This window comes from Rousettus aegyptiacus, unplaced genomic scaffold (genome assembly GCF_014176215.1).
Source record: "Rousettus aegyptiacus isolate mRouAeg1 unplaced genomic scaffold, mRouAeg1.p scaffold_m13_p_2, whole genome shotgun sequence".
In the NCBI taxonomy this organism is placed as follows: Eukaryota; Metazoa; Chordata; class Mammalia; order Chiroptera; family Pteropodidae; genus Rousettus; species Rousettus aegyptiacus.
Window position 1 is genome coordinate 47,182,841 of NW_023416295.1, and position 25,978 is coordinate 47,208,818.

At 40.4% G+C, this 25,978-nt stretch overlaps 1 protein-coding gene across 2 annotated transcripts in view; it reads right to left on the bottom strand.

Moving 5' to 3' along the window:
* The window catches only part of ITGA6 (integrin subunit alpha 6), a 68,173-nt gene that overhangs the window by 30,409 nt on the left and 11,786 nt on the right, over positions 1 to 25,978 (bottom strand). For both annotated transcript variants that reach the window (XM_036236609.1, XM_036236610.1), the window contains exons 2-5: positions 7,639 to 7,763; positions 5,660 to 5,739; positions 4,144 to 4,399; positions 2,409 to 2,540 (exon numbers count right to left, since the gene is read on the bottom strand). In XM_036236609.1, the coding sequence (XP_036092502.1) occupies positions 2,409 to 2,540; positions 4,144 to 4,399; positions 5,660 to 5,739; positions 7,639 to 7,763 (593 nt within the window). The remainder of the gene's footprint in view (positions 1 to 2,408; positions 2,541 to 4,143; positions 4,400 to 5,659; positions 5,740 to 7,638; positions 7,764 to 25,978) is intronic.

Consider the following 25,978-nt stretch of genomic DNA (forward strand, 5'->3'; position numbering starts at 1 on the left):
TCTCAGACACAAACATGCAAACAAAACCATGATTGATGAGATACAGTATGTGAGAACCTATATAAACAATAGAGGTGAGCATGTTGTCTTTTATATCAATTACGTACTTGTCAGGAGGGCAGAAGATGTTAGAATATCGAATTATAATCATCAGATAGGATGTCGGGTCACAAACAGAGATGTGATGGGGAGCAAATATAAGTGCCCACATCAAGACCATTGAAATTAAACAAATACTCCCATATAAAGGTAAAGCAGAAGCAGAACAGTATAAGCTCATCCTTCTTGTTGGGTTTTACTTATGAAAAGCTTCACCACTACTGCTGCAGTTCTCAAATTGTGAAGTGAGTTGAAATATAGGATGAGCCACAAATTTAGAATAGGAGGATACAATAGAATCTGGCTCTGAAAACCATCTGGCGGCCTCCACCATGGCATGCTTTTGACGTGTGCTTCGCTTGAAATAGAAAATAAAAAGATTTATGCTCTGTATGGATCAAAAAAAATTTTAAATGACCATGACCAAGACAATTTATTTGTCATCTCAGAGGTCACAAACCTAGGTAGCTATTCATCATCACATCGGGGTATGTGGCAGGCTGCTCCCTGGGAGGCTGTGTTTTATAAACAAACTGATCGGGATCTGTATAGGAAACGCTGGTCAGAAACAGCAGGCCTGTACACATGCACGGGACAAGAGAGATTGAAGAAAAAGCAATTATGCTTAGTAAGAGGCACAACGGCGACCACCATTCTTGCTGGATGATGAGGCCACCAATGTATCCGGTGAGCCACTCTCTTTGCCAGCTTCCAAAACCTAAAACCCACTGGTTTTTTTGAAATGACAGATGCACAGACAACTAAAATAACAACGCAAACCTGACTTTTTTCCAGGCATCCACTTTTGAGGAAATCCATTCTAAAATTAGCATTTAATATCAAATGTTCCAATAGCAACAAAGTTTATAAAATCTATCTATTTAAAGACCAAGTGTTGGTTTCTTGCCTATAATCATTAAAATTAAATGTCTTATCATAAACTAATCCCTGAACATATTTGAAGAGAAGTTGTCTGTTAAAATATATTTAAATAAAATGCTAGTTTGTTGATAATATGTACCTTGAAAAAGATTTTACCTTGAAAAACCATATTTAATAATTGAGATTGCAAACTGCTTAGCCCCTTGGTTCTCTTCCTGTCCTGCAAAGCCCCTACTAACACAGCATTTACACATCCAGCAATGAGGAACAATAATGCTTATTTTATAATACTGTTGGGAAGATCAAATAAGACCTATGAAGCGGGAAGTATAGCACGTGCCTTAGAGCACATGGTAGGTGCTTAACGAGTGGTAAGTGTAACATTTTTCTTCCTTCTTCTATGCCTTCACACCAAATTTTTAATTTAGAAGGATGGGGACTGTCTGAAAAAAAATTTAATAGTACTGTTCATACATTATCTATACAATTAGAACAATTTTTAAGTATTTACTAACACATTATTTAGAATGTTCTTATAGCTATACCTATTTTTTCCTTTTTTACCTTCCATTGCTCTAGTAATACCTCTAGCATATGGACACTTTTTAAAAAAAAAAAAAAAAAAAGAGGTTACTATTTAGATTTAGGAGATTTTTTACATTTTTTCCAAGAAATGCACAGTAATTATTCTTTATGTCAACTCATACCAAGAATTAAAGCTTTTAAAAGCCTTTATGTAATTACCATAATGCACATGAATAATTTAGGACACCCATTAGTAATGCAAACAAGCCTTAGGAGTTAAGGAATGGGCACTTAGACATAATCTGGGTGTCCTCAAAACTGCTTTGGCAGTCCTGCCCAGCCGCAGCTGAAGAGCCCCCATGCCAACCCGCCAGGGGCCCTGTGACATGAGGGCCCCAATCCCGAAGCAGGGCCAACCCTTGGAGAAAGGCAATCACAGAGAAAGGACCCGGAGGTCCCGACCTGCCACTTAGGAGTAACTTCATAAATGTAGCTCTTACGAGTATCTCTAGAAAGAGGCGCTGAAGGGAGAGGGAAGGCAGCTTGGCTCACTGCTAATAAATACCCATTCATGTTTTCCCCGGGCTGCATGAAAAGCCAATTTCAGGTTACAGAGGTCAACATTAGTTGAGGAAACAGACTTCCATGTGGAGGACAGGTGATTTTAAGAGAGCAAATTTCCTCCTCACTTGAGGGAGCGCAAGTCAGAAGGGAAGGATCCCAAGTATCGGTTAAATTACCTCAGGATCACTAAGGCCTAAATTAAATTCCAGTACATGCAGCCACAGGCCCCTGGTTCCACCTGGCCTCCTCTCAGCCTAGAAGCCCAAGGCCCTGTGAGGGGAGTGTCACACAGAGGCATCTGAAAAGGTAGGCATGTCATCATCTGCTCTCATTCCTACCTAAATAACTGTTAGCAGGAACAGGAACTAGACTTTCATCATGGTCAGTCTCTCCACCAACTTCATAAGGCCCATCTTCAAAGATGTTCATGTCAAAAAAAGTGTTATTCTTTTGTTCTACGCGGACAATCCCTAAAGGAATGAAATGGTTAAAAAAAAAAAAAAGATGAAACAAAATAAAATAAATGGTTCCTAATTAATATTTCTCATATTATCACTGAGTACAGCAAGAAAAGTTTAGAGGAAGAAAAGGCAGAAAAGAGAGATGACTTTTGAAGTTATTAATGTTAAAAAATCATGTTCATGTAAATTTTTACAAAAGAAATTTGTTCTAGTAATAAAAAAAATGTCCCATGCATTTTCATGCATTATTTTTACAATGCAATCAAAACAATGGAAAATGGAGTGGTTTACTAAACCTACAGAAAACAATTTTTAAAAAATATGTGAACCTGATATGATACCTTACATGTTCTATAATCCAAAATCAATTTTTCTTTATTATAGTGTAGAAATGAACTTAATGTTTTAATCTGTTCTTCACTTTAACCAAGATTTCATCATTTTAAAATTTTCATTGAAAAGATTTCACATATTAAGTCCACTTCGTGACTTTTTAAAAATGGTAATCCTTTAAATCAGGGTTTATAAAACAGATAAAATATGTTTCCCGCGAATTAAAACATACATAATTGGTGGCTGTTTTATGGTTTTGTTTTACTATGTATGGCATCTATTCTAACTAAAATAAAACTATTTCATTGTGTTATTTTCATTAGGTCAAAATAATCTGACAAATACCATTATGTGAAAGATCTGATTGGGGGTGCAGAAGCCAATGGATATTACTCCCAGAGGTTACTACGAATGACATACAAAGGAGGTGTTCTCAAGAATCATTTCTAATAAGAATTAAAACTTGGAAGTTATTGAACAGAAAAGGAAATTTTTCCAAAGTTTTTCCTGCTAGTAAAAATGTTATAACACTGGATTTATTTTAATAAATTTCTCGAAAAGCCTTATTTTCATATCAAATGCATTTTTTTCATTACAGATTAAAATTAGGTTAATTGTGCTTTATAATACAGTCGTTGTCTACACCTGCTTAATTTCTTCATAGAAGCTAAACTTTTATTACAGGAGCTGACCAACTTCATCCAGCCAAAAAAATGTGAGCCATTCTTCTCTCTCCCAATGTCTCCTTTTATCTATATCACAATAATTAAACTGTCCTATTAAATAACTTTTGTGTGAATTATCTGAAATTATCATCTCAAAATTCCCTAATCTGTTATCTACCCTTCTAACTATCAGCAAGATATGGTCTTTTAATATACAATAAAATAAAGGTCTGTGTTAATACACTGCTATCTGTACATGACAGACAGCACTCAGGTCTGCTCAGTTTTCAGATGACTACCTTAAAATTAAGACTTTCAGCTTCATGTAACAGGCAAATATAAAACAGCAAAAACTACTAATGTTTATTATTATAGTCATAAAAAAGTTAACTCCTTGTATTAATGTAAATTGCTGGTAGGGAATCTCCTAAAATATACATTTCCATCTTATTTGTTTTTAAAAATCATACAGAGATTTTAATATCTTACCCTATTTCTATAATATAGAAGTATCTCATGGCACATTTTAATTTCAAATGCACTAAATCATGGTATATACATAATAAAAATTATGTAGTCATTTTAATCTGTATTTCTATAAATACACATCATACCTTTCCAGTTATAAGTGCCTGGAGCTCCAAATACAATGTAATGAAAGTCTTTAGTAAACGTGGCTGCTACACCTTGCTGGCAAGAACCAAATTTTTCATGCCCTCTCAATCGGCCATCACAGAAACTCCAGTCTCCTCCATCCATGTCATCTACAATCCTGAGATTCTGACTCAGGACATAGCATCTTCCAAAGATGTCTCGGGATTCCTGCTTTGTATTAACATGTTGCCTTTTTTCATAGCGATGAGCACATGTCTACAAAGATAAAGTAGCCCAGTTATGCCTACAAACTTTATATTTTTCATTATAAATCAACAAAGTTGCCAATAATAAAAAGGATGTTAAATGTGCCTTCACCCTGCGATTGGACTCAGAACCAGCAAATCCTCCCCAAAACGGCACTAAGGAAACCATTATCTAGCATACAGAAACTAGGTCGTCAGTCTTTTTCTCACCCAGAGAATAATGCCCCAATCTAAATACTGAATGCCAATTCATAATCCATAAGCAACTGATTTGTAAATTTACTTGTCACATAACAATGGAAATACCTAATTTCATTTTCTTAATTTAACTGGCTTTTAATGGCCATATAAATCTTCGAATTAATTATGTTTGTAAAAATAATGTTCCAGGAGAGAAATCATGAACACACTTTCACAGGGATCAGGCAAACACAGCTAAAATAAAGACATTTTCCTTGTACCCACACTATTTCCTTATAAGCCTAAATCCTAATTTATATTCTAAACTCTGAGATTAAATTTATCCTATAAAGCAGAGAGAATTACACTGACGGGAGAGATGAAAGAGTCTCTATAGTTTTATAGGGTATTCATGGCTACACTCCATGTGACACAGGCTGAAAATACTTTACAATATCCAAGTCAATTTCCTATAATGCTGCCCTTAAATATCAAAATTTGATGTTCACTAAAATGCTCCTTTTTCTCAAAATTCTACATACATTCATTTTAGCAACCAGATTTTGAAAGAGACACAGAAAGAGCACCATAATCCACCTTGGGGGCACTTCCGAGGCCATCCAGCATAATCCATCTGATAGACCCTCTCATCTTCGCTACCACTTCTATTTGAAGCAGCTCAGAATAAATAATGAGTTTAAAATTATCTTAGTTTCCATGACCATTCCATTTTTTTTATATCTTGTCTATAAAAGCTACATAGATCCTGGGACCATGTCTAGTTTTGTTGTTTAAGACCATATAGAGTATTAGAGATATTCAATGAAGATTTTTTAATCAAGTTCTTTGAATCTGAAAGTCCTAAAGAAAAGCAGGTTGTATGGCTGTTTCAAAGTATATCAGGAATTGTAGGAAAAACAATGCTCTGATTTCCTTTTGAGATCGATTCCTGCTTTAAAGAAGTAAGTTTGCCAAAATGTACACTCCACGCTGGCAGGGGCTCTGCCTGTTATAGTCACTGCTATACACCAGGTGCTGGCATACACAGGTACTCAGACACCGCAGAATGAACGTGTTTCCTTACACTTACCACAACTTTGCCCCCAGGCCCTTGGCTCTGGACCGTGACCCCCATCCACTGATCTTCCTTGCTTTCCGATGAAGGGTCCGCTGTGGAAAGCAGCACAGGTTACATACACATGGTTAGGACCTTAAAGTGACTGAAACGGGCAATGAACCAATAAATAGAACCAGTAGAACCAACTGAAACAAAAATACAAGAAACTATTTCTAAATTGCCCTGACTCCAAGCCTAGCTACTTAGTAAATTCAGTTACTCAATCCAGAATAATTATTTCTTAAGAAAACAGGTAAGTGGTTATTTATTGGCAAGAATCTTTTTAAAAAAAATCCTTTACATAAAGTACATAGCTCTCTATCTGGTGGGGCTCTTGACCCTCTCTGACACACAGGGTCCTGAGTACAGAGGGGTATTTGAAAACTGTAAGACTACAGAGTAGCTCTCTAACATCTGCCCCTTAAAGCAACAACGTAAAATTCAGTTTCCAAACTCCAACTACCATCCAAACTAACAAAAAGCGGGCACTTCTCTACATATGAGCATACCTCTTTTTAATGTGCTTTGCTTTACTGCACATCACAGATACAGGGTTTTTTTTTTTTTTTTTTTTTACAAATTGAAGGTCTGTGCTAGTCCTACGCTGCATAAGCCTATTGATGCCATTTTCCCAACAGGCTCAGATGATGGTTAATGTTTGCTAGCAATAAAGTATTTTTCAAATTAAGGTTATATGTACACTGGGTTTTTTTAAAAATAAAAATAATGTTACTACACGCTTAATAGATTATGGTATAGTGTAAATATAACTTTTATACACACTGGGAACCCAAAAATTGGTGTGACTAGCTTTACTGTAACATTCACTTTACTGCGGTGGTATGGAACCAAACCTGCAGTATCTCTGAGGTGTGCCTGTATGCCCAAATTTGTTACACGAGGGCATAAACTGTTCTTTTCCTTACTGGGCATGGGAAGACAAAGCCTCAGATTCACTTTATATCTTTCCACCACTGCCAAAAAGGAAAGGGATACATTTATTTTTACCCTCTGCCCCCAAAAAGGAGAAACCACTACCATGTGTTCATTTCACTATTAATTTGAACCTACTGTTATGACATATGCAAATATTTACCTTCCTCAACGAGAAGGCAGGCACAATTTTCAATCTCAAATCATTACAAAAATATGAAAATTAAACAACCTTAAGTAGACAGAAAGAAAAATGTCAAAATGTTAAATAAAGAGTGATTATGTCTAGACTACCAGTGGGTTTCGAGGTTTTTCCTTATAGGCTGATGTCATTTACAAGTTTCCCTCAATTAACATGTATTATTTTTAATGACGGAAAACATGTTATTCCTAAAAGATAAAAAAGCAGGAGACCATAAACATAAATCTTCAAATCTACTTAGACCAAGTATGTCAAATTAGGTTTGGCTGGAGTTTCTCAGTACTCTGCCAACATACAGTCCTCACAAAACAAACCTCTATCTGAGAGTAGGACAAAATTTATCCATGCTGGTCAGCTCTCATTTCAGAAAGATCTGATATTTAAGTCGTCTTTCTCCCAAATATTTTAACAGCAAGTGAGAACTTCCGGCTGCTCTAGAAAAAATATACATATTCAATTTTCTTCACTGCTCTAAATTCAGCTTTTCAATGGCATCCTGCATAACCTCAGCACGTCACTAGGTGGCAGCATCAATACACCATATCGGTTTAGAAACAAGTGTTGGGACGACCAACAAGGGGGTCCTCTTTCCAAAATGATTTAGAAAGTAAATGTTTTTCAGGGCAAACAAACAGTCAAGGCTGATGCAACAAAAAAGAGGGCTCTCTCCAAGAATAAATGCTTATATTCCCTCTTCCTTGCTCACATAACAATGGAAATACATTATTTCATTTTCTTAATTTAACTGGCTTTTAGTGGCAAGTGGGGTACAGGCGAGTTGGCCAAGTGAATACTGGGTGAGTGCAAAGGAACATACCATCATTATCAAATTCAATCCGTGTACAAGGGCCCCGGGAGGTGATGTCACAGCTGTATAAGCCTCCTGTTCTGTTGGCCCTCTGCAGTGGGAGGGCCACTGCCCGAGGGGCCCCCACGAGCAACCTGTGGACAAAACAGAATTTGGAGATGTGAGTTCAGTACTCATTTAACATTCCAATTAGTCGGAACTAAGAGATATTGGGATTATACTTTGTCTAGGAGTCCACTAATTCTCCGGCAGCTTAGGCAGTGAGGAGCAAAGGTAGAATCTTGTGACCGACTAGCTCACACAAAACACACACACACACACACACACACACACACACACGCGCGTGTGCACACACTACTATGCAAGTCGAGCACAAGGAGAAGAGTTATTAAACCCAGGGGAATAAATATGCTCATCTTCCATAACGTCAGCAGCTCTCCCCCAAATATGATTCTGGTATTTTAAAAGACTTTCCATAGAACATGACCCCAGACCTAAGCCAAGGACATTATATGGAACTCAACAGACAAAACCAACAGTCCCACAGGGGAGGAGAAAAATGGTCACATTAAACTAAACAAACAAGAATATGTCAATTTCTAATACTGTGCCTTCCTGAGGTACTTTTCAACGGTAATTTTGACTATATCCTAGATTTTCAGTTTATATACTGTTAAGTTACATAAACAAAGAGGCCATTAGACTGATGGGGCTCTAATGCCATGGCAGCTATATAAGGAAAAAATCTAAGCTTGTAAATATCTTAAGGTTAAAAAAAAAATTCAAACCCTAAGGACAATCAATCTCAAACATCCAACTAGGTTTTAAGCTATAGCTGATCAAATAATTTCCTTTCTTTGTTTGTATAAGTTTTTCCCCTGGCTCCCGTTGGTGGAACACTCTTAACCACTTCCGTTTTGGTGCTGTCAGATTTGAATCGATTTTTGCTCAAATAAACTCATAAAATAATTGATATGCCTCAGTTTATCTTTTAACAATGCTGATTTAGAACCTAACCTTTGCCCAAGATAAAACTCGACTAAATTACTCTTTTTGCAGCCTTGACCTCTTTCCCTATCAATCCTTACTTCCTGGCACTCATATCATCGCCAACAAACTTCTCCACTATCATCTAATCAATCCTGCACAAAGAATTCAGGGAGGGTCTGGTTCGTGCCACTTATGTACTAGGCATCATAATATCCCTTCTTTCCTCGCCCCCTGCCAATGTTCTTGTTATCTCCCATAAGAGGGGCCCGAACCTAAACCCACAATCCTTAAAATTTCACCATTTCGCAGCCAGCAGGGATCTTTGGCAACCCACTACCTTCCTGCTGGGTTCCTTTTCCTAATGCTCTTTACTCACCATCAGTTCTATAATCGTTGGGGTCTGGTTGACTGATGGAATAGGAAAAGAAACAAAGACAGAACACACCCCTGAACAGAGAGATATGAGGCTGGAGCTGGGGAAGAGGGCTGAGAACACAAATATGAACCAAAAAAAACCTCTCCCAAACGGAAAACAAGCCACTCCCGGCCCTCAAGAAATCCAAATTTCAGGTGAAAAAAGAAATGGAAAAAAAAAAGGAAAGAAAGGAAAATAAAAGAATAAATAAATAAATAGTCCCTACTACCTCTGTCTCTGCTATGATCCCAATAAAGTATTTAATGTAATTTAAAAAAAAAAAAAAAAGCCAATGTAGTGCAATGGGTGCAACAGGAGAAAAATGCACTCCGAAAACAGAGAGGCAAACCAGAGTCTGCCTAGGGAGAGCCAGTGAAGCAAGGTCTTACAGACTGAGGTTTGGCTCATGTGGGAACACGCGTCTTAGCACCATCCTTCCTCTCAGACCCCTGGATGTCAGCCCCTACCTCCAATCCTTCTTACATTCAAAGGGAAGAAACAGCACACATCAAGGTACAGAACTGGAACTGAGACTGAGCAGGACTGAGGTAGGGTCCTTGGTACCCAGAACTTTGCAGAGGCAAAGCCAAGGACCGCAGGGGTCTCCACTGGGCTGCCCCACACCTATTCCATCAATGCCCCTGATCCCAGGAGCTGACAAATAGCTGAGAGGTGAACCGGTCTAGACTGTGGGTGAACAAGTGCAATTACCTGGCAGATGTGGGGATGGAACCCTATCCCAGGTCCTGGGAAAGATAAACAAGGTGCTGGGGTCAGAAGCACAGAATCACAGGGTGTGAGCACCGTAGTAGTCAGGGGAGAGGACATCCCACGCTCTAACTTTACAGATGGGAAGACTGAGATGGATGGAAGGAGAATAACTACTCTGCCCTAAGATTCTACAACTAGTTGGCAGCCAGAACAAAAATTACTTTGGAGCAATGTTGTTTTCTCCATTCTTTTAAAATGCTCCCTAAATAAATAAAACCTAGGCTTTGAAGGCATTTACAACCTAGCTGAAAGAGCAAACTCTATGCACATAAAACACTGAAACAAGAATTGCTCAATATGTAAGACTAAATTCTGAAAGGCTGAGGAAAGGCAGAGTCAAAGCATGACTGCAGTTGGGTGGGGCTGAAGACTGGGGAAGACATTTCCTGTAAAGGTAACCAACTCCAACTGGAAGGCTGAAAGGAGAAGCAGGAGTTCCAAAGTGATCACCAGGTCTTCTCTGACCACTTCCTCTCCTCCTCATCCATGCCCAAGGAGGCTGGTAAGCTACCTAAGGCAGGTACGGGGCTTGTGATTTCCTGTTTACTGTACTTGCTCATTCATTTACTCATTCCACAAACATTCAAGAGCCTCCGAGATGAATAAGGACTCCCTCCACCCTTTCTCCGCCAAACTGCCCCCGAGGTGCCAGATCCATACGCTGATCATTAAACCACGGGGAGGTAAGAAAAAGGCGAGGGCCGACCGGGGTGCTGTGCGTTGTCCAGAGGAGGGCGCCAAAGCCTGCCTGCGAGGAAAGGTGTCACCCAGAGATGACAGTGGAACTGGTGGGGACCAGGCGAGAGGCACTGCACCAGCAAAGTCTGAGAGGGAAGGAGTAGGAACCAGTGATATGAGGGGTGTTGGAAATGGGCAGCCTGGTCTGCGGGGCTCCGCGTTTGGGGCAAAAGGTCAGAGACACACGGCTGAAAAGCCCACGCTTCCGCTGCCTGTTGTGCCCCGCAGGGAACAGGTGCTTCCGCGCATCGTGTTGTTTAAAAAGCTGCGGAGATTATTTTATTTACTGAGCGGGCGCTTCCTCCAGCCTCTTTTCTCCGGGCTGCGTGGTAGTGTTTCTCTCTCCTTGGTACCTCCATCGTCCACTTGGGACCCCTTACCCTTGGTGGCTCCGGGGGACTTTAACATGCAGGGCAAAGTATAGGCGTTTAACTCTGCTTTGCTGACCGCTTATGGGGGCTGTGGCAACAAAACTTCACATGTACAAAAACTGCCAAACTCTTGTAGTTCAAGAAGCCAGATTTACTTGTGGCTGCTGCAGATGAAAGCAGACCACGCAGGAGGGAAGCAGGAGGAAGGGGGCTGGGAACAACACATAGGAAGAAAAAAACTCTACAAATAATGTTAGCTGTCACGTTGCCGCCCCCTGGGCTCTGCCTGCATGTGTTTCCAGCATCATCCTTCCTTCCAGGTCTCTCGACAGTTGGCACCATGAGCCCGCCTCAGAATCTGTCCTACCTAGGATGTAGGAAAGCGGGGGTGTTCTGCGGCCTCAGGCTCCAGTCAGCCAAAGAAAGAGCAGACACTGTGTATGGGGGGCGGAGGGGCCGGGTCTCCTGGGACCATCCATGCAGGAAAATCAGAAAACAATGCTGGGGAGGGGCCAATTAAGTCAGATAAAATTCGCGTCATAGAAAAAGGAAACAAGCACCTTGATGGGAGAACTAAGTCACCCCAACCAAAATCAACAATTGGCAAGTATCTTAATCCTCAAGGTAAAGCTGCTCTCTCTGGTTCCCGAGATGAGCAAACTCTTAATCCTCAGAATCAGCCTTACTCACAGAAGGGCACAGCCCGTTAGCTAAAGCTATGTCTGGCAGGGACAAATAATCAAACACAGAGCTGTATCCCATCAATGACGCAGTCCCTGGTACAAGCCATCTACTTCCTAATCCAGTCCATTAAGACCTGGGCATTGGTCTAAGCCAATTCAGAACACAGCCAGCTCCTGAGCTAACAGAGAGGGTACAGCTTCGGTTGAGAGAGTATGCCTCAGGGGATCCCTCAGACCACACCAAAACCCAGTTTCAACTCAAATCCCAGCTTTCTTCCCTTTGATGCTGGGTTCAGTGTAAGCAGCAGGCACTCTCTGGGCACCACCATGATACCCATAGAAACTCCTAGGACCGGGCAGCAGCTGCCAGGCTGTTCGTTCATTTTCTCTTAACTATAGCTGCTCTTATTACTGACCAGCCCAGGATGTATGGAGGAATTCAGAACCATAGTTAACAACTCACAGAGTAACAGGGACTAAGGGATGTAAGTCATGGCCTTCAAAGGGAAGTGGCAGAAATGAACAGAACAGGGTCCAAGAAGCCTCTTCCTATAGCAGGTCAAAAGAAAAACTGCATCAAGGAAGGGTAAGAATCTGGGTTTAAACTAAGTTTTAGACACCAAAAGGAAAAGGATAAATTACTTCCCAAATTCCTTTCCACATGGACGGTGGACGATCACCTCCACTGTTTGAAAGCCATACAGACATGAAAACTTGCAAAACCGTATCACCTTTAAAGGTGAGAAATAAAATTTTAAATAGTAAAATATAAAAGGCTAACTATACAAGTGAGATAGTAATTGAGGATGTGATAGAAATTCAGGTCTTTGTTGTCTAGATCAGAATTCTTGGCAAAAAAGATTCAGGACCAACTAACGGGCTATTAAGCAAAAGGTTATTTTAAATTTCTTCAAGTACGCCACACTCCTGTTTCATGTAGTCAAGTTCTCCTTCAGTTACAGCTAGGATACTTTTGCACAACTACTTCAACCAAGAGTCCTAAAAACACTGGGGCACTTTTCTAACTCTGAGAATAATAGCAGCTTTGCTTCATTGTTTTTGGCAATAATTTATTTCCTCAAGGATTAAAGATTGTGCCTCTAACTATGCAACTTTGTCTCAGGAGACACAAAATATGGCTTCATTAGAACAAGGACACTATTATTGCTTAATTTAAAACACAGCCTTCCTAGTTCGTTTAAGTAATAAATTCAAATGGCAAGAAATAAAAAAGAAAAAACTTATGGTGGAAAGCTACAGACATCAAACACATCCCAAGCCTAATTCTCTGGATAAAATGCTTTTTAATTTCTAGATTTCTCTGTAACTCTCCATATTATACGTGTACATTTATTTCTTGATTTATCCGCTTTAGACAATAGCTGCTGACCTCAAATACAAAAAGAGAACTTAAACTACTTGCTACTTTCCCTCCTATGTTTAATTAACTACGTTATTTTAGTTCTTAGACTTGCCACTCTTTAATCCATTTCCATTTATGAAAAAAAAAGTACAGCCCATTGCCAGTGTTAATTTTACATAAACATGCTCTTTGAGGCTGAAGCAAATCTGACTGGTTTTTGATGCAAAATATGTGTATACACATATTTTATATATATACACATATATATATACACACATATTTTGCATCGATGCAAAATATACACATATTTTGCATCGAAATATGTGTATATAGATAATCAGTTCTTGGAGTTACTTCTAAATAGAATTTATCTCTAATCCTAATGTAACAGAAATGTATACATAAATAAGATTCATCAAATGAATCTTCGGCTAACAACTGTTCAAGAATAATGTTAATGTCATGTGTAGGAATGCTACGTTTTCTAGGATTTGATATTTTCAGTGATTGAGAATTACTACATTTTGTAAATGGAAACACCACTACTAAAGACAGAATGCTATAAATAGAATGTCATTATTCCCCAAAGATTATCAATATACTAGAGCAATGTGAAAATAATAACAGAGAGAGATTTCATGGCAAACTTTGGGGGTACGGGTAGGATTGTAATCTGTGACTTATCTTGGGGTAAACACTGCAGCTGCAAGCACTGCTAGCGAGTACTCTCAGGGCAAATGGGAAATGGGTTAAGTAATGCATTTTAACCTCTATTTTCCCTTCATCGACTTATAATATAATCTCTCCATTCCCCAGTTGGTGAGATGATGCTATCAGCACTGACCCTCCCTTTCTCCCAAACTTTCTTCTTGATATCTCCAAGTCCTACCAATCGTTAGCTATACTTTTACACTATTGTCGGGGCCATTACCACTTATATTTTGTCTTATAACCACAATTAAGTCATCTGTTCTTTTACGTAATCAGGTAAATATTACTCAGTGCTGAACCAAACTGCATTGAAACTATTCTCTTTCTATCTGGGAGTATTACAAGCCCTTGGCCTCACAGGACATTGTCCTGGCATCAAGGTCAAACTGATTTTTACCTTCCATCAGTTGCTTGACGTACTTCACATTTGAACCATGACTTTTGCTTTCCTTGGCGTTTCTTATTGCCTTTCCCTTTACGTTGTCTTCATTCTAGCCTCAATTTAACCACATGCTGTATTGAATCAGCATCTCTTCTTTGTTCAGGTTTCCTCCTCAGGCCTGCTACACGGGGGTCATCGTAGGACTTCCCCTTCTGCCCTTCAGGGTTGATCTGCTGTGACCTGGAATCCCACATTTTCTTTTATTTGAATTATTTTCTTAAAGGAACAGTACATGATAAACTGAGTCCCTAAATATACAAAAATGTCACTATTCCACTCTCATCTTTGCTTGAAAGTTTGTGTGTAGGACTCCAGGCTGGAAAACATTTCTTCAAAACTTTGATGTCACTGCTGTGATTTATTCGAGTATCCAGCATTGCCAAGGAAAATTCTGATAAGTCCAATTTTCACTTCTTTGAAGGCAGCTTTGTTCTGAACAAACAGCATGACAGAGTGTCTGTATGTGAGCCTATATTCACTTACTATGTACTATGTGGCCTCTTTCAATTTATAGACTTAGAACATTAATTTCCAGGATACTCTTATCATGCACTGATCACTTCATTCATTTCATTTTCTGTTGGGCCTCCTGGATTAAACTACATTTTCTCTCATTTTCCTTCCCTCTCTGTGGTTCTGAGATTTTTCCATTTATTTTCTGGTATTTCTATTTAAAATTTAAATTTAAATTTAATTAAATTTTAAATTTCCTCTTAAAATCTACAAAAGCTTTTTGCTGTTATAGCACCTTTTACATATAGCGTCCTATTCTTATTTTATGGATTTAATATGTTCTCAAAATTCTGAGTATTTTACTCTTAGAATTTTTTTTCCTTTCTGTTCCTGGATTATGTTTCTTCCAATTTGTTGTTGGTTTACTTCAGCCATCCCCTTTTATGTTGCTAGCTCTTACCACATGCCTGATAATCCTTGGTTCTCTTGTTTGGCTATTTTCTTAAAAGGCCCATTTCTGGCTGGGTCTCACCCTGAGCAGGAATTCTGAAAGGGAATTCTGGGTGGGGCCTGCTGACAGCAGTTTTCACTTAGGCTGAGTGGGCATGGAACTGTTGTCAGAGTGCAAACCATTCTTCAAATGCTAAAGGAAAGCTTAATTCTTGGGGTACCAGCATTCACACTAGAAGCCCCAGCTTTCTCTAGCTGTTTGGTCTTTTGTTTTTTTGTTTTTAAATAATGTCATCACTGCCTTGCCTATTTCTACAAGAATCCACCTCTATTTGTGAGTTGTAATCAATTAAATTTTGTAAAACATGTACATGTCAACATTCCCATTCCTCTCTCTCTGCCAAAAGAAAAAAAAAAGTGTTATAGGTTTTTGTTTTGTTTTTGGCCAAAGTATTAAATGCCAGCAGCCTACACTTTGTGCAAAGATGGCAGACGATGTCATGTGGCATCTGTGGTCTCACTTGCATACAGACCTTCCCTTCCGTATCCAGGCTTTATTCCCTGCCCTGACTCCCTGACGACCCCCTGGGTGGGCACAGGTGATCCCCCAACCCGCCGCCTTCCCCAGTCCTGTGTGGCTGTGGCTCCTTCCCTTATTAAGGCCATAAGCCAGATCCCATCTGCTTTCTGCCTTTTAGTAGTCTCTCAGCCATTATGGAGCCTGGAGGGAAGTACACAAGAATACCATCTGGAACCACAAGTCAAAATCCAATCATTTCTTGAAGGAATCAGATTTTCATCACAGCCTAGTTCCCCTGCAGTTTGAAGGCGAATATCTTTCTCCCAACTGTTACCACATCTCTTTATCATCCAAGACTTGCAATTAGGATGCTGAATCCTGAAGCATTATTACTAAATGGAGACAAAGACATTTAGCTCACTTCCTTAAATCAATTTATTTTATTTAAAATATTTTAAAACCAAATTTAACCTCTATCAGCATCCACAATTAAAACTGATTGAGGTCCTTTTAGGCTAATGTGTTTATAACAAACAGAATTTTGTTGTTGAAAATAACTAATCAAGAGGGCAGCTCTTATAGACGAATGATTTTATAAGGGCTCAGATATAAAGTGAAATAATTTAAGGGTGAAAATAAATCTTACCTTATATTCGAGGGTCTACAGAAAATAGCTCCTTAAGACCCCGAAGTCAGAGAACTCTGTGCTGTGCTGTGGACAGGCATCTTAGGAAAGGCCCCTGGGTCATGCCTTCTCGCTCTCCTTCTGGAGGTTCTACGCCCTTCCATACAAAGGCCACATTGTACTGAGCCATTTTGGTCACCAGACTATCCACAAAGTGGTTAAAGCTTCCAGCTCTTACCTAGGCTGACCACACAACCAGGCTTTCTCCTGGGACAGTCCTGGTTCACACCTGTTGTGCTGGGCCCCGTTTCACTCTCAAAAATGCCCCAGTTTGGAAAACAAATTATAGTCACCCCAGCCTCAGCCATAAAGCTAGCAATGGAGCCTGACTGAAGTGGCAGCTTAAATTTGATATTGCCATGCTTCAAAGCCCAACTGTGTGGCTGGGTTTGACCACAGACTCACAGGCACTGGTGGGTTGTTTTGGCCTCGAAGACCTTACGGTCAGTCTCCACGTGATCAGGCTACCTGAGGACAGCCTGTCTTGGTTACCGAAGCTCCACTGGCCTTATGAGACCCCCCGCCCCTCGCCCTGGCCGAAGTGTCTATTTTCCTTATTTTAGTACTGGTTATTTGGAGATGGAAAAAAATAGATCTGCTCACAAAAATTTATATCCAGCAGCAATGAGCTGTGCATTAGCAAATATATTATTGAGCCCTGGTCTCCCTTTGGGCATACCTGCTGCCAAATGACCTCCACCAGTCCCTGGTTTCCTTGAGGAGCTCAAGGAGCCCACCTTGATCTCATCTGAACCCCCAATTTTAGAGAAACAAGGATGAAGGTTCATAGAACACCTGCCTGGTCACCTGGTCAATTATCCAGCCTGCATTTATGACCTTAATAATTAACCACCTGGAAAAAGGAATTAGAAGGTCAAGGGAAGATGGACAAGGAAATAAACTATATTCCATCTCTTTCTGAATCAAACTCTAAAGCCACACTTAATTATATCATTTGAGAGTGATCCCTGGCATGCCATATTCCTCCACAGTCCTAACAGTGAGATTCAGTACCAGGGACTCCTCTTCATTGTTGGGCCTTAAATGATAATTCTAGGAGGGTATCATGTAAACAGCTCCCTTTCCAACGTTCTCCCCAGACTGAACTGAAAGTGACCTGTTACCTGTATATCCTACAAGATTAGGAACAGTATCCACAATGATCATTCCTACCTTCTCCATCAGAAAAGCTTTAGACTGTGGGCTCACTTCCCTTATTTAGAAGGAAAGAGACCTAACAGTCTCTGTGACTTCCCACGTCTAGTTCAGCTTTGACCTTCTAATCCTGTCAGATCAGGAACTAGGCCGGGCAGTTGGCCAAAGGGCGGCAAGGGCTGTGGAGGCCAGTCATTACTTGTCAGATTCATCCTCCTGCTCACTGGACAACTGTAGCATCATCCTAGCTGGTCTACCTGCTTCCATTCCTGTCCCACCCCACCGCAGCCTCCACTGAGCAACCACTATTCCTCCTACATCTGAAGTTGCATCCTACCACTCCTTGACTCATGGGATTCCCATGGCCACCAGAATGAAATTCAAATTCCCACCATGCTCTACAAAGCCCTGTGTGACCTGCCCTTTATCTGCCTCTCCAGCCTCACCTCCCTCAGGTGTACACTCCTGCCACACCAACCTAGTTTCCATCTCAGCATCTTTGCGGTTGCTCCCCTCAGCTCAGAATACTCTTGCCTCGGCTCTTTGTGGGCTGCATCGTTCGCATTCCTTAGGACTGGACTTTAACATCACCTCCTCAGAGTCCCTTCCTTGATCCTTCTGGCTAGAGCTCTCCCTAAGTTATGCCCTTCATTCACCCTATTTAATAATCTTCATAGCCCATATCAGTACCTGAACCTGTGATATTTAGTTGTCTGTATCAACTGCCCGTGGCTCCTCCACTGGCTCTATGCGAGCAGGGGCTCTTCTCTTCCAATCTACAGGCTGGCTGTAACCCTAGGTAGATACTCCTTATGTAGCCCAATATTCTTCTTCACAAGAAAGGCAGTGAACCTGAGTAATGAGTAAACTAGTACTCACATCTGTAGGACACTATAATTACGAAGTCTTTCATGTATACTTTTATTCTAATATGTCTCTGTAATTCAGAGGTGAAGAAACTGAAGCTCAGACACTACCTGACATGCGGAGGACTTTAAGCCCAATAACCCTCCCACAGGCCATACTCTTCCCACCACGACTGGGAGCCATCCCTCTGCCATCTGGCCACACTGCAGCCATCCACCACAAGCTGCCCTAACTCCCCTCATGTCCCAAGCATACGAAGGCCTTTGCTCATTGTGTTTCCTGCCACCTGCCCTTCAGCCCACAAAAGTTCTCTTCACCAACAATTTCCAAATTCCAGCTGTAGGCTTTACATGTGAATTTGCCTTCAAGACTCTATGCTCAAGTTTCACTTTTTCCAAAGTAAACACTCCTGGACAAGGATTTCTTACAACTCCACTTAATTGGGCTATAAACTCCTTGAGGACAGGAAACTGGTCCTATTTTTCTGTAACCTCAAGGGTGCTTGGCCAAGATAAAACAAAACCTCATTTAACTATACTAACTGCCTGATCCGGTTGGGCAAGTATGAGCTAAAATTCACAGTGGAACAGATCTGTTCACCTCCTACCTTGAGTTTTCATATTTACACAGGAAGTTGACTAAAAGGCTGAGGGTCCCTTTCCTCTATGAACTACAATCTCACTTTCAAAAAATTAGATTTCTAACAACCTTCCAAGAAATCACATAATAAAAAATATATATCCTACCGACAAATTAAGGCAAACTATTATTGGTAGCAATACACTGGAGCTATAATCTCCCGTGCTCTTATATTAGGCATTTGCTCTAAGTTTATTAAAAAGTAGACACTATGACCACCACTCATTTCACAAATGAGGATGCAGGTTCAGAGAGGACAAGCAACTTGCTCAAGGTCACACAGCTGATAAGTGGTGAAACAGGAGCTATGCTTTGCACTCCCTAATCTTGCTCTAAACCACAACACCCTCAATCTCTTTTCTGCTTAATTGGATGAAGATATCACTAAAGTACTTCGATCTACCCACCTTTTTAAAAAAGAGTAATTTACAAGTACGTGGTTGGTTATAATTAAGGTCTATAAAGTGCTTTGAGATCCATGCCACAGGGGGCCAAAGAATACCCGTTGCCCTTATCAGGATCGAAAACTTTATTCTGGTCTCCCCAAAATTTCACACACAAAAAACTTATTTTCCTGTCTCCTTGGAGAAACATGCTGGAACTAAACCCAGTTTCCAGTGACTATGAAACTCCTATGACGTTGGAGCCTGAGGGCTCCAGTTCTTACCTGACTTGGTACATTTTACTATAGGTGTGTCTCTGACTGAGAACAAGGGAACTCATGCAAAAAAGGAACACCCAAGGCAGAACATGTTTTATTATCCACAACATTCAACTCTTCCAGTGAAAGTTGAGAAATGTCTACCATCTATCAGGGAGAAAAAAAAAGACATGAAATCACGGCATCAATTTCAAACATTTAAATGGAATGCCAATGAGAGTGGTCAAATCAGCAAAATGGAGAACGGGGTGGAGAAGGAATTCTGGTTCTATTGCTAGAATCAGTTTTTGGTGTGACCTTGGTTCAACACTTGCTTCTAATTTCCCAACAATAAGGATTTAAATAATCTCAAGAAAAGAATACTATTAGCACCCAACAAGGTAAAATTATAATAGACACTGGCTACATTTAAAATGACCAAGAATTTCACTTCAACACAAATTTATAGAGTATAGGTAGAAAGATGTAACCAGCTCATTTTAAAAACAAAATTAGCTGAAAAGGGCTAACTAAGCAACTCCTATTGGTAAGACATCACTCAGAGCTATAATAAAAACACTGTTATCTACTGCAGCAAGAAAAGGAAAAATGAAAGTCTCCACGCAACCCTGTTCTTTCAGTTTTCCAAAAAGCTGCCAGACCTTGTCAGATGTGGCATTTAATCACTTCCTGTACTTCTGAATTATCAGATACCTGAATTTCTAGTTGCCAAATCACATTTGTCCTTCTAGTGAATTGACCTTTCAAGGAACCAAGTGTAAGAACCTGTATGAAATGAACTGTGGGTCCACCTTCCCATCCTGGACCTCCAGAGTGCTTGACGCATAGCAATGATTAGTAAATTTCTGTTAAATAAACAAAGTTTATTTTATAGTTAATCTATCATCACATTTAACAATTTTAAATTTGAGCATGTTGTCATCAATCAGGCTTTTATATACCAAGTGTAACAAGAATCAATATTATCAGTGCTAGCTCATAATTTTTTATTTCTTAAAAGCTGTTACTAAATATAAATAGCTCATTTATAAAAGTGACTTTGCAACTGCCATCATTTTTCAGTAAAATATTTTAAGAGGAATCAGGAAAAGAAAAGGTATATTTAAGAAGTATATACCTGGTAGGTCATCGTTACCCATTTTACTATTTCAATGGTTTAGGAAGTCCACATTTTTCAATGTTTTGAAAAGGAAATTAATATCAGATAGTTTATTTTCTAAATGAGAAAACTGAGACAGGCTTAGTAGCAGTGCCAGAGACTGCTGGCTATCACCCAATATTGGTTCTCCTTTTTTTCCACAGTAAAAGAAATTCTGCTGTGCATAAGGCCCCCCTGAATAAAGACTACTCATCCCAGCCTCCCTTTCCTGCCAGAGGACTCTGTCCTGCTAAATGGGACACATGACAATGTGCCACATTGCTGCTTCCAGAAATTCTCTTTAAAAGATGGTGCACATGTGTCTTTGACTCTATTCTTTTCTGTCTCTTTCTTCATCCTGACGCCTCAGACCAGCTCCCCAGATGTTCATATAAAAACAAAAATGACAACACAAAAAACAAAACCAAAGAGGTCTTTCAGGTTAAAAAAAAAAAAGAAGATTCAGAAATAGGAGATAGTGAATAAAAAAATACAACTTAAAAAGTGTACCCATATAAATATTTACAGAAGTCAAGTTACATGCATTTATATTGTTTACTACTCCACTCCTGCATTTAAAGATGATATTTAAAAATATTTAGCAACCAGTACGGCTTAGGAAACTATTGATACAGATGGTAGTGCAGCTCCGGAGCTGCACCCCCAGAAACTTTGTTGTATTAGGACATTTCCCCTTTAATTGCTGGATTATTGGAGGAAATATGGGTAGAAGGGGGTATCCTACGGGAAGAGCAGCCAGGGCAGTTTTGAGGCGACACTCAGGGAGACTGGGGCAAAGCTATTTACCAACCAGAAGTATTTCAATAGTTTAACAACTAGCACTACTTCACTGTTATATTCTGGCTGAACATCAGTCTTACCTGGGCCTATCATCATCAGGATAATATGGTGCATGCTTGTAGGAGGTACTAACTACCTCCAATACTATATGCCTTCTCACCTGCCCCATAACAGACTGGCAAACCAAAACCATAATACAGAGGGAGTTACAAGAAGACCTTAATTCAAGTGCCGGCCATATCACCTACTAGCTAGATGTCCTCTGTATGGGTTATCTGTGAAATGGTTCTATCTAAATTTTCTCATAGGTGTTGCAAGGATCAAATGAAACGATGTCAAATAACCTTGTAAACACTAATGCAGTGATGAAACACTGCACATGCTCTTACTAGGATTCAGTTGACACGTATTTCAACAAGCCATTCTAATTTCAACAAGTACTTTTTAGCAACTATAGGTACAGGTAGGACACAAATCCTGAAGCTGTCGGGAATGTAACAGGTTGGGTGTAAGACTGTCAACTCCAGTCGAGAAGATTCCAGCAACCCCACTGGTAGAGTAGCCTGTGATATCAGAAGGCAGGACATAGTTTGTGACAGAAAGTCATAAAGCACAGCCAGCCACTCCTTCAAAATCAGCCATGATCATTAAAACAGTGCTGGGCAAGTCGCTGCACTAGGAACTGACCCTCTAAGTTGAAAGGAGGGAGGTATCACATTCTTCACTGTGGCACTACTTTCAATAGCAAAGGATTAGAATGAACCTCAACATCCGGAATGGTTAAATACATCGTGATTCATCCTCAAAACAGAACACTATGCAGACATTAAAAATCCTAAGGAAGCTCTGTATTTACAACATCGAACAAGCACTAAAACATGCCAAGAAAAAAAGCAAGGTGCAGAAGAATACACGACATGCTACCATACATGCGAAAAAAGTGTGTATTTGCTCATAAATGTATAGGTACCTGTGAAAAGATTCACAACCAACTGGTAAAACAATGGTTGCCTCCTAGGAGAACGCGGTGACTAGAGACCAGGGATGGGAGGGTGATTTTCATTCCACATCTTTTGGTAGTTTTTATAGTTGTACCACATGACTCCATTACCTAATCAAAAATAAGTTTAAAGTATAATTTTTAAAATGATGTCACTCAGTGGACAATGGGTCATCAAAAGTCTTGCAGAGAAAATGACAGAGATGGCCATGGAGGCTAAAATCAGTGCTCAGAAGTCATGAAGAAAGCAAACCTCATAATTGGGTAAGACAAGCTCACACATGCTATCTTTACGTAGGCAGATGCAGGCAGGCAAAAGTCAAAGACTGATTTCTAGAGCCCATTCAGGAGGCATGAGGCATGACAACACATCAATAAAGAAGTGGATAAACCCGTACCTCCTATGTGCCAGGCACTGGGCTGGCCAGAGGTTGAAATATACTAAGGAAAGGAAATCCAAACACCTGAAAAGGTTGACAGCCTTCCGCCACAGTCAAGTGAGATGCAAAATAAAACAGAATGACATCAGAGAGAACTCTCACTTTTGCTGTTAAAGTCCATGGCCCTGACAGCATCCAGGGGAACACTGTGGCTCTGGTAAACCAGCAACAGGAAACCTCGTCTCCCACCCTCCTTTAGAAGGGAATGAATCTGTCTGGTTCAGAGGCATCTCAATATACAGTGCTAAAGCTCGGTAGGTACCATTTAGAAATAGCTGCAGGGCTCAAATGCCTTAGTTGGATACTGTGGACACTGCCCAAACACCCTGCAGCAGCCACTTGTTGCAGGGAGGAGCTGGAGTGAGTCAGGGCCTGAGTCAGGCACCTGACCTCACCTTTCATCTAATGCATGAAAGGTGTGGAGAGAACCAGGAACACAGCAGAATAGACAGGGATCCATATAAGAACACACAACTGCTTCTGGATTTGTGGGCAAAGGCAAATCTAGGCCTGGTTCCTCACTGAGAAATGCTTATCTCAGGAACTCAGGATGACAACTCTGATGAGAAAGGATTTTCAGAAAAATTTGGTGGGACTTGAATGGATCTGCTTAAGCTTCTGGTGACATATCGGCTAGTAGACTCCTGTTTGGAGGTGGACAGCTGAGGTGGAAGACAGGGGCTCAAGTGGGAAACCAGAAAGACCCCTGGACATGAGGGGAGGAGAAATGTAGATGCAGAATTGTTAGTAGTCAGCTGTGTTACCCAAAACAAATCCTATGTCTCTGATTCTTGATGTATAAAATGAGGGAGAGATAGTCTACTTCTCTAGATCATTTCTTGGATTCCTTCCTAACATCTGCAGAAGGTTTAGTTTCAATGATAAAGAAATCCACGAAAGCATTATTGGGTAATAGTACTAGAAAACCTACACTATCTTTGTACAGATGAAAACACCTATAGGTTGAACATGGGGCTCAGATTTCCTTTACAGCAGCGGTCCCCAACCTTGGTGGCACCAGGGACCAGTGCTCCTAGGAGAATCTAATGCCTGATGATCTGAGGTGGAGTTGAGGCAGTAATGCTAGCGCCAGGGAGCGGCTGCAAATACAGATGAAGCTTCCTTCGCTCGCCCACCACACACCTCCTGCTATGCAGCCTCGTTCCTAACGGGCACAGACCAGTACCGGTCCACAGCGCAGGGCTTGGGAACCCCTGCTTTACATAACATGTGTCTATTATTTCTGAGGAAATGACACATGCCAGGCTCCATGTTAAGCTCTGGGCAAACACAGATACATCAGACACAACTCCCTGCCTTCAAAGGGCCCACCATTCAGAGCTATCAGGGAGCTCCTATTCGGACAGCTCCCAAATACCTTATTAGAAATATCAAAATGAAAATATAAGTAAGAATAAACTAAACTCAACGAGGTTTGGGTAATAAAGAAATTACTCATTAGAAAATCAAAACGATAAGGAACAGAGGAAGAAAATAAAGCTGCTCCTAGCTAATAAACAAGACTCTAAAGGAAGCTAGGGGGTAGGGCAGGGTGTGTGTGGTATGAACAAGAAAGTATTTGCAAGATAAGCTAAAGATGGTCTTACCACCAGGGACAGCTGTCAGTCTAATCTGGTGTTCCCTGAACAAATACATTTGCTTTCGAACTTCGACCCGTAAAAGCCATATGGAACCTCAGCTTCAACCTGAACTCAGCGTGGCACTGAAACTGCTGTTTCGTTTTAACGCTACTAAAAGGGAGGAGAGTAGCAAGACATAAGACACGTCGACGAATATGGACAGGCCTTTTCTCCACTGCAATTTTCTCTTTAACTCAGCTATAACCTTAAGACAAATTACAGCGGGTCCTCAAATAATGTCGTTTTGTTATACTGCCACAGGAACTTAAATCTTGTCTTCTCAATTAGCCTATGGTTAAACTGGTTTCATTACATGTCATTTCACCACAGTTCCAAGAACCTATCAACGATGTTAAGTGAGGACCTAAGAGTAATGGTTTCTCAAAGGACGCGCGTGAGGAACCCTGGGGTGCCACAAGTGAAGACGGGTGCACAGTAGCAGTCCTTCACTACACTGGAAAACGTGCTAAGCTATGAGTTGAAATTTTTAACTTCTATCATAAAATTTGTTAAACTGTTAATTACTTTGCCACCAGTCTACTTTAGAATGTCGTATCGGATCATACGATTTAGCACAATTCTATATTTAGTTACTTTAAGACTAGTTTATCAATATTTTATGGTCTAATATGGACATCCTGATTTCTGGGCACTTTAAAATAAAGACACACCAGTGTATACACAACCATGTGAATACAGTTAACACTACCAAACTGTACACAGAGCTATGATTAAGGCAGTAAGTTTTACATTATGTGCATTTTACCACAGTGGGAAGAAGAGGAGAGCTGCTGTCACCATCAAGGTGTAAACGACCATTCTAGAGAAACTGTCACCCCACTTCCCATTCTGTAGAAGTCTTTCATGCGGTCGGGAAATTAAATCAACTCAAAGAGCTCAACAACTGCTTATTGGGTATCCATTTCTGTCTATTAGATTTGACCCAAAAATGGACAAGCTGCCAGCCTTGCTCTTAAGGAGCTCACGAACCAGTAGAGATAATATCCACCAGGCAGACATTTCTAGAGTACCTTCCATATGTGGGGGATTTAGCCAGGTCAAGAGGGCAAACAGGTGTTGTCTTATGTGCAAACACCGGCACATCAGCAGGGGCCAACTAATGCTGACCTGGAGAACTGAGACTCAGGTGAAAAAAGTGCTGTGGTCATTTGGAGTGCCCCGAATCAGCAGGGGGTAAAGGGCAAGAGTGGCTATATATTTGCTCCCACTATTCCAGGCCATTATGTGAGAAGACATTTAAAAACGTAAGATCCTGTTCTGTGAAGGGATAGATCAGGTGGCACGTGTTTAGTTCCAAGAATGGCTACTTCACCAAAAGGCAGACATGTATGGCATATAGCGTGAAGTGGGCTGGGCACCAGGCAGCTGAGGTGCCGTGCCGACTACCACTTCCTA